Source organism: Octopus sinensis, linkage group LG19 (genome assembly GCF_006345805.1).
Source record: "Octopus sinensis linkage group LG19, ASM634580v1, whole genome shotgun sequence".
In the NCBI taxonomy this organism is placed as follows: domain Eukaryota; kingdom Metazoa; phylum Mollusca; class Cephalopoda; order Octopoda; family Octopodidae; genus Octopus; species Octopus sinensis.
Genome location: NC_043015.1, coordinates 48,831,089 through 48,843,408, shown reverse-complemented (window position 1 = coordinate 48,843,408; position 12,320 = coordinate 48,831,089). Strand labels below are relative to the sequence as shown.

Sequence of the window (12,320 nt, the reverse complement as noted above, 5' to 3'; positions counted from 1 at the left end):
TGTATTTTTTTACACATACATATATATAGCAGTGGATGTACCCTTTTGTCTTATATATGTATAACTGTATTGATTTAAGGACTGTGTCAAATCCTCATTAAAAGCCTGTGATATGCAGGAGACTCACTGGGAGAGCAATGCCTGTCATTGCTACAGATGGAGGAAGCAGGTAAAGGAGAGGCTTGACACCTTTGAGAGAGCATGTGTTCTGCATGAAGAACTTAAGCGTACTGCTCAAAAGCACACAGCTAGAATAGTGAATGGGGAAAGCTTGATTTGCCATGTTAGTAGTTGTGTATGCTTGCCGAGAGTAGGGCTCATTAGCCACCAACAGAGCCGGAAATGCATAATATGAGTAAGTCCTAGAGTACACAATGTTCCTGAAGATCAGCAATGGTCTTCCTCGATCACGAGTGGACAGCCGTCATCATATATATGTAGATAAAACTTACTTGGAAAAGGATGCGTGGCATTCGATCATATAATAATATAAATAATATATAGATATATGCATATATACATACACTAGCAGTATCACCCGGCGTTGCTCGGGTTTGTAAGGGAAATAACTATAGAAGCATTTTTAGAGAGTTATAGCCAAAAAATGACGGTAAGTTTTTTTTTAAATCGTTGACTCATCGTAGACATTTTTAGAGAGTTACTTCCCTTATATAATAGCTAAAAAATGCATTAAAATGGAAAAAAATGATGGTAAATTTTTTTTTAAATCGTAATACCCAAAAGGACTCGATATGAATCACGACTATAAGATACCCGCTTTTGGTTACACTGCACCGCAAAATGTGGGAGTAGTTAGGAATCTAAATCGTAGGAGACACAACCTTACTTTTATATATAAAGAAGATATATAGGGAGAATATTCTTTATGCGGTATGTCTCGTTTCTTTGTTTTCTTTTCGTTGTTTGAAAAAAATTTGTTTCTATGTTTTTGTTTTTACGTTTTCATTTTTCATTGTGTTCAACGTTTTTTTTTGATGTCCTATAACAATATATGCATGCATATATACATATATATGTAGGTATGTACATATATGTATGTATATATACATATATTTTTATATTATCTATATTATTATATATATTACGGAAATGTACTTGCATAGCAAGTGACTTGATCTGAGATTGTGTGCTGAAACAACAATTGCAGCATGGAAGGTGTTGTTAATAAAAGCCATTTAAAAAACACACAAAAACCGTTAAATTCATTTCAACATTTAAATTTAATTTGTGTCAAAATATTTTCGTCACTTTGAAACTGTGACCTGTTCACTATTTTTTTTATTCTTTTGGTTTAAAATAAAGAATGTGTCCAAAATGTTTGTAGATATTCCAAGACTGGTGCAAGGGATACCATTTAACAGTTTCTCTTGAACAGTTTGAAGCTTATTACTACAAGAAAAAAACAAACAAAATGGAAAAAAAAATGTTCAGGGAAAACTGATAGTGTCACCAACATTCTGGGGTGAGTATATGGAGTGGAGTGGAAAAAATAAGGGTGAAGAGAGGGTGGGGAGACAGTTGAATTGGGAGTGTCTGAATTACAGTTTTATTCAAATTTGAGAACCTGTGTGTGTGTGTGTGTGTGTGTGCATATATCACTGTAATCACCGTGACCGACCGGACTATCAGATGTTGCTACACATCGCTGGTCACAATGCGCTTTGCATTGTTTTAGCCTTCAAATGACGCTAAAATGATTTATATATATAAATGGATGGATGAAGTACTGAAGAATGACCTCAGAACACTGAACCTTTCAGGCAAGATGACAAAGGACAAAGATGCCTGGCACCTTGCTGCACTCCACAGCAGGAGTGTTAAGACTGGTCCTTCTGATGTAAAACACTAGCGGTGTCACGTAAAAGCGCCCAGCACGCTCTAAAGTAGTTGCCATTAGGAGCGGCATCCATCCTTAGAAACCATGCCAAATCAGACTGGAATCTTGTGCAGCTTGCCAGCTCTGGTCAAATTATCCAACCCATGCTAGCAAAGACAATGGGTGTAAAATGGTGGTGATGATGATGATATATATATATATGTATATATATATATATATATATATATTATATATATATATATATATATATATCTGCACACACACATATATATAAAACTCAGTACGTGTGTAAACCCACATAACTTCTGAAGTTCACAACCGATTTTCTACAAACTGGGAACAGACATTACTTATGTTCCAGAGATGGTTTTAGACTCTTCAAATTTTTCACATAATGAGTAATGGGGCCTCTGGGTTCAGAAAATCCTCCTTTCCTTAGGTAAATATGACTACAGTGGAAAAGGAAGGTAACTCTTTACGAAGTAGCTTCTTAAAATTTGCTGAGATTGATATTATTTACCCCTTTTTTATTGAAATTTCATTATTAACATACAAATTGCTATGTTAGTTTATTATGTCATATTTCTTGACATAATAAGGTCTCCAAAGAAGAGATCCTCTGTAGTTTGAAAAATGGCAGTAGCAGAGAAATTGTAAAGAAGGAGAGGAAATGAGTCATTGTGATGACTTGAAATTAGACAATCACAAAACGTTGCATGTACAGCTTCTGCAAGAGCAATGGACAGCAATGAGCAGTGTAGTATTTGCCTGGCCAGGAGTGCTGCCAGTCCAAAGTTTTTACAGGCATTGCAGTAATAGTAAAATTTTAATTAAAAATATACAAAATTACCATTTTTTGCAGTCATTTTGAATTCAAAAATTTCCAAGAATATTTAAGCAACATTTTGATTTTTTCATTTGACTAATTCTCATTTAGAAATTAAATTAAGAATGAATGATAATCATTGCAACTTTGCCTTTTCTGGACATAATCTACGTACTGTAATTTTGGTACTGTACAGAGACAAAAGTTGCAAATGAATATATTTAGAGAATTTAAAAAACAACGAAAAGAAAATGAGGTTACAAATTTAATAAAATGGTTATTTTAATACAAGTAGCATTTGCCTTTTCTGAACAGCCTTACTACTGACTTCAGTACTGCTCATGGAGACAAAGCCACAAATAATCATATTCTATTTACTATAAAATTAAGAAATAAATTATAAATAAAGTCATTTTTAGCATGCAAATAATTAACTCCATGTTTGAAAATTTAAAAATATTTGAATTTTTGTCACTGCCCTACTACATGATTCAGTACTGCTCATAGAGACAAAATCAAAAAAATAAAAATATTTTATTAAATAATCTTGTTATTAAAATAATTTATTCAAAAATGGACTTTAAAAAGCCATGCTACAAAAAATTAAGCAAAAAACTCCTTTTTTATGAAAAATAATTTAGACTAATACGCCCTATATTAACCATGAAAATAAATATTAGAACTTTTTCTAAGTTATTTCGTGTTAAAGTTGTCATATTTCGGTAATTTCAACCAATCAATGACCTGTATTATTCAGCTGAATAAAATTACTGCTGTTGTTTGTCAACAACAACTTCCGGCGGTGTATATTTCGTTTGAGAAGCACTTATGAATGAAGATAAAATTTCGGGTACTATTAAGAAGAGTGGTCCCGGTGCGCGCACTTGTGCTAGCTAGTCGTGACTAGTCGATCCTAAAACGACTACCTAGCAAAGTAAATAAAACACAAAATAAATATTTTTTTACACAAATTAAATAATTTTTTAAACAAAATTATTAAAACAAAAACACAAAGAAAGGATCGACTAGTCACGACTAGCTAGCGCGGATGCACATGTACGCAAGTGCGCGCACCGGGACCACTCTTCTTAAAGAGTACCAAAATTTCAGAATCTATTAAAAAATGGGCGATCTTTCGTCTCTAGTAGACCTTTCCATCGATTTCCGTAAAAATTTTTTTTTGTTTTTACATATGGGCTTGCGGGAACTTTTGAAGTAATATACATACATATACACGTACACCGAGTAAAAAATTTCAGTTATCTCTCTCTTTCACACATTACTCTGTTTCTTCGCACACACTAACAGAAGCACTTCACTTACACAACATACTGTCTGTCTCCCACACTCCATCAAACACACACATGTACATCAATGCTTCTCCTGGACGGTAACTTCAAAAGAACTTCCCTCGTCATACAATCGCTTTCTCTTAGTCTCTTTCGCTCTCATTACTTCAAAAGTTCCCGCAAGCCCATATGTAAAAAAAAAATTTTTTTTACGGAAATCGACGGAAAGGTCTACTAGAGACGAAATATTGCCAAAAAATGAATTATCCACATACAAAACATTGGGATACAAAAGAAAAAAATCATATAGCCTTCAAATTAAACGGCACGACCACGGAATTAACTGTCAGAAGGAAAGTAAAATTAAAGTGTGACGTCAATCGTCCACCTTCGTTTGTTTCCGTAGAATTTGTCAAATTACGAAACGCAAATTTAATTTAAAAATATATTTACTGAAATTGCAAATTATTTAAAACACAGAAATATAATTTTCAATAGAGAGACTTTATGAAAATAGAAAAGAAACGAAGTTTGAAGTTACGTTTAAAAATAAATAAATGCGATACTTATGCTCAAACGCATGGATACAGGTGTCGGATCTGTTCCAATAGCTTTCCGAATATTTCCCCCTTAAATTCATAACGCCACATGTATTCAATGAGACGTGATGATGGAAGTAAACTTCGGGCTGTTCTATCTTCTCCTTCGTTGCGATTGCTTCTGTGCTTCCATAACGTTACCGGATCAACAAAATTTATGGAACGATCAACAGACAAATGTCTATATCCTGGTTGATTGCGCGTATCATATGAGCGCCAGAGGTCAGAAATTACAGTCGTACCAGGCAATATACGCTCTTGTATGATTCCTAAAAGACTGTCCGCAGTCTGATCTTCCACTGCCACCAAAAAGCATCTCCTTGTGCCCCTTTCCAAAGCACCAAACACCCACTGATGGCCAACATTATGTTTCCTTCTAATAAATGCACTTTCAGCTATCTCCACTATTCGGTTTGGCCCTCCGAGCTTAATGTTTTGCGCGACATAATATTCTGCAAGTGTATCACGGATGAAATTTCTCCAATCCGTTACGGCCACATTCGCTATACGACATTCATGGGATATTCCCTTTGCTGAATCGCCTTTTGCCCAAAAGTACAATATATCTACAATCTGCTCACACTTCAACTTGCTATTTTCTAGGAATGTCCCTTTCCTAATCGAAACCGTTTTCCTACAAGGCCTTTTACACGACCATATCACGCCATCCGACACATTCTTTTTGGCTACTTCCATCATGCTCGCTCCACACGAGGAGCATGTTTTTTCGGTATTTAAAAGTCCATGTCGCTTAAGCCAGTTAATACTATCTACTGTTGTAGCGGTGGCGATGACAAGATCGCGATGATTAATTCCATTGACACTAGGGTATGTAGAAGTCATCCTGAAAATCCTAAAGTGAAAAACCTTCAACTAATTTTTTCGCGTGTGGATTTCAAAGTGAACTGCTTTGAATTACGCGCGGTAGTGGTGGTGGTGGTTGTGCTGCTGCTGATTGGAGTATGTGATTTGTTTTTTAAAAACAATAATGAATAATGCGAAAATATATTAAATTTATAAAGTTGAAACTGAACACAACACTGCAAGAATATATTTATTTATAAAGTTTAAACAGCATGACAGTGCCGATAAGGCGTAAGTTAACGAAGATATAAACCTGACGTAAATACACGAAGTTGACGACTTTCACTTCTGACAGCTAAATATATTTATTTATAAACTTTAAACTGCCAAATATATTTATTTATAAACTTTAAACTGAACTTCATTTGTTTTATAAACCTAACAGCGTGATACGTAAATAAACGACGTAAATTAACGAAGGTATAAACCTGACGTAAATAAACGAAGGTTGACGTAAATAAACGAAGGCTTGATAGTGCTTCGAAGCTAATCCATCATCAATCAACACAGAACTTACCAATTCGTGAACGCCTCTCAACGATGAAAGCCTCGCTTGTGACCGTTCGGTCTTCTAGAGAGAATAGCAGTTCAATCTCCCTCAAATCGCATCCTACTGACTTGGGAAAGAAGACATTTGAAAATTTAGTCAGTCCTACGTAGCCCTAAAATAATGGGAATAGTCAGAGCATGCCCATCGGCAAGTTGGATGCACAGGACGGCACTGTCCCTTCACTATTCCATGGTGTACTCTCAGATTTAGAAAATAAAGTTTACAAAAATCTTTCCGCAATACAAATTAGTGCCCATCCAGAATATTCTGAAGGACCTCCAGGCAGGGCCGTCGCTAAGCTACTGCAAACCCTGTGGTCACAGTGGGCTTCTGCGGTTGAGGGGCCCCATGTTAAGATCAAAGTACGTAGATGAGTCATCTGCTTACTTTGGTTCTGAAGGACCTCCAGGCAGGGCCGTCGCTAAGCTACTGCAAACCCTGTGGTCACAGTGGGCTTCTGCGGTTGAGGGGTCCCATGTTAAGATCAAAGTACGTAGATGAGTCATCTGCTTACTTTGGTTCTGAAGGACCTCCAGGCAGGGCCGTCGCTAAGCTACTGCAAACCCTGTGGTCACAGTGGGCTTCTGCGGTTGAGGGGCCCCATGTTAAGATCAAAGTACGTAGATGAGTCATCTGCTTACTTTGGTTCTGAAGGACCTCCAGGCAGGGCCGTCGCTAAGCTACTGCAAACCCTGTGGTCACAGTGGGCTTCTGCGGTTGAGGGGCCCCATGTTAAGATCAAAGTACGTAGATGAGTCATCTGCTTACTTTGGTTCTGAAGGACCTCCAGGCAGGGCCGTCGCTAAGCTACTGCAAACCCTGTGGTCACAGTGGGCTTCTGCGGTTGAGGGGTCCCATGTTAAGATCAAAGTACGTAGATGAGTCATCTGCTTACTTTGGTTGAGATGTTGATCAAGAATTAAACTATTTATGTTGACTGAAAATTTCAAGAAATAAAATGGTAATACATTGTACCTGCAAAAATGTTCCATTATTCCACGAACGTGTACCAGACTTCGAGGATTGCCTATAATATCTATTAAACACGAACTTAGTTCTCACCCTGATTATTCGAAACTGAGCAATGATTTTGTGAAGCCAAAATGGCTCAGTGTTTGTCTTTGAAAGTTGCCTGGATTATAAAGGTGCTTTTTATTCACGTCTAGAAGTTTTACTTATTGAAATTTGGAATAGATCTAAATAAATTTAGCTTGCACTTATAGCGGCTGACGCTGGCTGTTCAAGTGCGTGTTCATCATCGTCGTCGTCGTCATCATCATCATCATCATCATCATCATCATCGTTTAACGTCCGTTTTCCATGCTAGCATGGTTTGGATGGTTCGACCGGGGTCTGGGAAGCCAGGAGGCTGCACCAGGCTCCAGTCTGACCTGGCAGTGTTTCTACAGCTGGGTGCCCTTCCTGACGTCAACCTATTTCTTTACTACCCACAAGGGGCTAAACACAGAGGACAAACAAGGACAGACAAACGGATTAAGTCGATTATATCGACCCCAGTGCGTAACTGGTACTTATTTAATCGACCCCGAAAGGATGAAAGGCAAAGTCGACATCGGCGGAATTTGAACTCAGAACGTAGCGGCAGACGAAATACCGCTAAGCATTTCGCCCGGCGGGCTAACGTTTCTGCCAGTTCGCCACCTCCTAACGTCCTTCGTAACATCAACCACTTCGTGAGTGTAGTGGGTGCTTATTACATGCCACCAGCACAGGTGGCAGGGGAGACTGGCAACGGCAACGATCGGTTGGTGCTTTTTACGTGTCACCGGCACAAGTAACACAACAACAATTTCCATTTGATTTTTATTTTGATGTTGATGTACTTGAGTCAATAGGTCTCCTCAAGCACAGCAGGTCGCCCTACGACCCAAGGTAAGCACAGCAGGCCGTCCTGCGATCCAAGGTACTTTTGATGGGCTGGGGCTGCTATGTGAAGCTGGTGCAAGAAACAGCCATGAACTAACGTTATTTGTCGGGTCTTTGCAGTAACAGCATATCTCCAGAGATCTCAGTCTTTCGTCATTACCCCTGTGAGGCCCAACATTCGAAGGTCATGCTTGACCACTTCATCCCATGTCTTCCTGGGTCTACCTCTACCCCAGATTCCTTCAACTGTTTGGGAGTGGCACTTCTTCACACATCTCTCCTTATCCATCCGTAGTACATGACCATACCAGCGCAAACGTCTCTCTTGCATGCCATATCCAATGCTTCTTATGTCCAGCATTTCTCTCAGGGCGCTTACACTCTGTCGTGTGTGCACACTGACATTACACATCCAGCGGATCATGCTGTCTTCATTTCTTTCAAGCCTACACATGTCCTCTGCAGTCACAGCCCATGTTTCACTACTGTGAAGCATGGCAGTTCACACACGTGTCGTACAATCTACCTTTCACTCTGAGCGAGAGACCCTTTGTCACCAATAGGGGTAGAAGCTTTCTAAACTTTACCAGGGCTATTCTTATTCTAGAGGTGACACTCTCTGAGCATCCACCTCCACTACTAACTTGATCACCTAGGTAGCGGAAACTATCAACTACTTCTAGATTCTCCCCCTGGAGTGTGATGGAATCTGTTTTCTGAGTATCTGTAGTGTCAATTGCCCCTGTACATCTGCCGCACACGAAAGCTATCTTCTTGGTTAATTTTCCTTTGATGTTGCTGCACCTCTTATGCGTCCATAGCTTACACTGGGTACATCTTATGGAGTTTCAACCTACACCTTTTCTACAGATCGAGCAGGGCCACCTACCTGAGGGGGTGTGTGATGAGTTCACCTTCCTACTTACTATAACTTTGGTCTTTGCTACATTGACTCTAAGGCCTTTTGATTCTAAACCTAGCTTCCACACCTAAAACTTCTTTTCTAGTTCTAGTAGTGATTCTGCTATGAGGGCCAGGTCATCAGCATAGAGGAGTTCCCAAGGGCAACCCATCTTGTATTCCTCTGTTATTGCCTGGAGGACTATGATGAATAAAATGAGACTGAGGGCTGAACCTTGGTGGACCCCTACTTCTACCCGGAATTCTTCACTATACTCGTTGCCAATCCTAACCTTACTAACGGCCTCTCTGTATAGGGCCTGTACAGCCCTTATTAACCATTTGTCAATCTCCAGTTTCCACATTGCCCACCAGATAAGGGATCAGGAGACCCCGTCAAAGGCTTTCTCCAAGTCCACGAAGGCTAAGTAGAGGGGTTTATCTTTGGCTAGGTATTTCTCCTGCAGTTGTCAAACCAGGAATATGGCATCAGTGGTGCTTCTACCAGGAACAAAACCGAACTGCATCTCATCTAAGCAGACTCCCTCCCTAATGAGATGGGCTATGACCCTCTCTGTGACCTTCATTAGCCGATCCAGCAGTTTGATACTCCTGTAGCTATTTCTATCTAGAGCATCACCTTTACCCTTGTTGCAGTTGACTATGGTGCTGCTACGCCAGTCATTGGGTATGGCTTCATTATGTACTACCTGGTTTACAATGAGGGTGACTAGGCCATAGCTCACACTACCAAATGTTTTAAGCATATCAGCAGTGATTCCTGATGGGCCGGAGGCTTTCCCAGGCTTCATACTCTTAATTGCTTTATCTACTAGGGAGCTGTCCCTAGTAGATAAAGGGATAGCTGGTCCTTCTACTGGGTCAATATTTGGTAGGCTCTCCTCCTCCCATTCATTCTCCACATTCAGCAGTCTTTCATAATGGCTTCTCCAAGCCTCTTTCTTTTCAGAAACATTAAAAGTAAGTGCAGCATCATCCATGCAGACACATTTCTTTCCTGTGACATCACAATTTTCTCTCACACACTGTCTAGCAATCCGAAATACCACAGTTCTTTGGTCCTCACGTCGCTGGACATTGGCAAACTTCTTTTCTGCTTCGTCCTTGGCTATGTATACCTGCCACCCAGCCTCCTTTTTGGCTACCTGGTACAGTTCCCTGCTACCCCCATCCCTCCAGGCTTCCCAGGCCTGTTTCTTTGCTCTAATGGCTTTGTCTACCGTACAATTCCACCACCACATAACTCTAGATCTGGAAGGGACTTTGCACCATCCGCAGACTTGGTCTGTGGCACCCACCAAGCTGTCCCATAGGAATTTTCAGCTACCTTCTATGTCTATGTCTGTAGCTCCTCCTCCCTCTCATCAAATTTCTTGATGAGGATGTCCCTAAATCTCTGACCATGTGAAGGGTTCTTTAGCTTCCAAATCATTCTTTTCTGGATTGGTCTGCTTCTTGGTATCCTTCTGGCCTCGAGCCTAAAGTCACTAATGACTAGCCTATGCTGGGGGGTACATTCTATGTGCAGATTCCAAAATTCTAGTCTTATAGAACCTGTTAAAAAGATTTTGCTCCTGAAAAATGGAGGTCATGGAGCTCTTAAATGTGGGAGTTATGGCCCCTATTGGGGGTGGGTGTCTTAATGTCTAGCAGAGAAGTTGAGAATCTTTTTAACTTGGGTCTTTTATCTATTGTTTGAATTTCTTGTGAATAGGAAATTTCCTGGAAAGAGGAAATATATGTATGTTCATCTGGCCTTTCAACAGGTCTTGTTTTTGATCCTGCTGTGTTTCTAGCAACCCTCCTCACCAGGATAGCCTGGTGGGGGTACCAGTTTAGTCACTGGCAACCTGACCATGCAACATGTACTGGATTTCATGTCACCAGTAGCACTAATGAGAGCCTCATAAGTGACCTGACATACATACACATACCAGCAAAACATAGATACACATAAAATATAGAAACATATCTTCACATTAAGATAAATATATATCATATACCATAACGTAAGTACGCAAACAATTTCAAAAACTTCTGTCTGGTGTATATAATATTAAAATGTTAAAATAAGGAAATTGCTCATTAACTTGATATAACATAATTAAATGCAAGATAAAGTTATATGCAGAATTCTGCATATAACCTTATCTTGCTCCATTCTAAAGAAAACTGTCCGACAAATGGGAACACGAAACTGTGAGTAACAGGTTCTGTGACAGCTTTGCTGCTTTTTAATAATTTTTTAATGCTTTTTAATAGGCTGAAGACGCTCGACCTTTATTCTCTAGAAACACGACGATGCCATGGTGATCTCATTCTTGCTCACAACATCATAAGCAGAAAGTGTAACCTCTCGAAAGAGCTGTTCTTCACTCCTGCTCCAGAGCATCGGCTGCAGAGTCATTCCGAAAAGCTCTATCTGCAACGATTTCATCTCAATCGAAGGAGAGGGGCTTTCTCCGTCTGGGTTGCAGATCCGTGGAATAAGCTGCCGGACAAGATAGTGAAGATGCCGACGACCGCTCAGTTCAAAATCTCTCTTGACCAGAAATGGCCTGAACTCTTTGCATGAACACCACCCTGTACATAATTCCATGTCCCCCTACATGGCCAAGCTTTTTGCTTTTTGAGCCAAAAAATTAACTTAACTTAACTTAATATGGTATTCAAGTATAATTTTTTCTAACTTATTTTGCATTTACATGCTTACTCTGATGTATGTATATATATATATATATATAAAATTAGAAATATTGCATTTCTAAATCTCTCAGAGACGTTTACAGTAGCATCGCGATAAAGTGATGGTTTGTTGCCAACTTAATGTGGCAGACCAGGAAAGAGAAGAATGCTACTGCTATTTAGCTCCAAGCAGCACAGTTTCCAGTTGGCTATGTGACACAAGCATTCTGTGCCGTTAAGTTTTCAAAAAGGAGAGACAAGCACCTCCACCCAGCAAAGCCAGCACCCAGAGACTAGTTTCAGAGTCATTGCACTTCATCAGTATGGTGTAGCTTGGCTTGCTAGCTGTTGATGCTTATTCGCATTTGAAAGCTTACAGAATTTCAAGTGAAACAAATTAACTGATCGACAAAAGTAGAAATATTGCACTTCTAAATCTCTCAGAGCGACTTATACGGTAGCAGCACAATAAAGTGATGGTTTGTTGCCAACTTAATGTGGCAGTCCAAGGAAACACTGTTTCCAGTTGGCTATGTGACATAAGCATTCTTGGCAACAAGCCAACTACCTGGGCAGCACATTCAGCCGTTCTTGGATGAGGAAATATCTTTCAGGCTGCAGAGAGCAACTGATTCTTTCTGGTCTCTTCAGTCTTGTGTCTGGTCCCAGCATCACAAGGCAAACAAAAATTACTGTGTACTGTGCATATGTACTGACATCACCCCTTTACTCATGTGAGACATGGACCCTTTACAAATGTCATGTAAGGGTCCTTGAACGCTTTCATCAGAGATGTCTCAGACACATTCTGAATGTTGGCTGGACCTTGAAAGCACACAGG

General features: G+C 39.7%; 1 protein-coding gene across 1 annotated transcript; it reads right to left on the bottom strand.

Annotated features, from left to right (window-relative positions):
- Positions 1-1,095: 1,095 nt before the first annotated feature.
- Positions 1,096-5,597, bottom strand: LOC115222079. The gene is made up of 2 exons (XM_029792178.2): positions 4,515-5,597; positions 1,096-1,150 (listed from the first exon to the last, which is right to left on the bottom strand). The coding sequence occupies exon 1, from the start codon at positions 5,413-5,415 to the stop codon at positions 4,546-4,548; it is 870 nt and encodes a 289-aa protein (XP_029648038.1). The 5' UTR covers positions 5,416-5,597; the 3' UTR covers positions 1,096-1,150; positions 4,515-4,545.
- Between the last annotated feature and the right edge of the window lie 6,723 nt (positions 5,598-12,320).

Excerpts from the sequence above, each read along its gene's own strand:
- LOC115222079 (XM_029792178.2), bottom strand. The coding sequence starts at position 5,415 with ATGACTTCTACATACCCTAGTGTCAATGGAATTAATCATCGCGATCTT.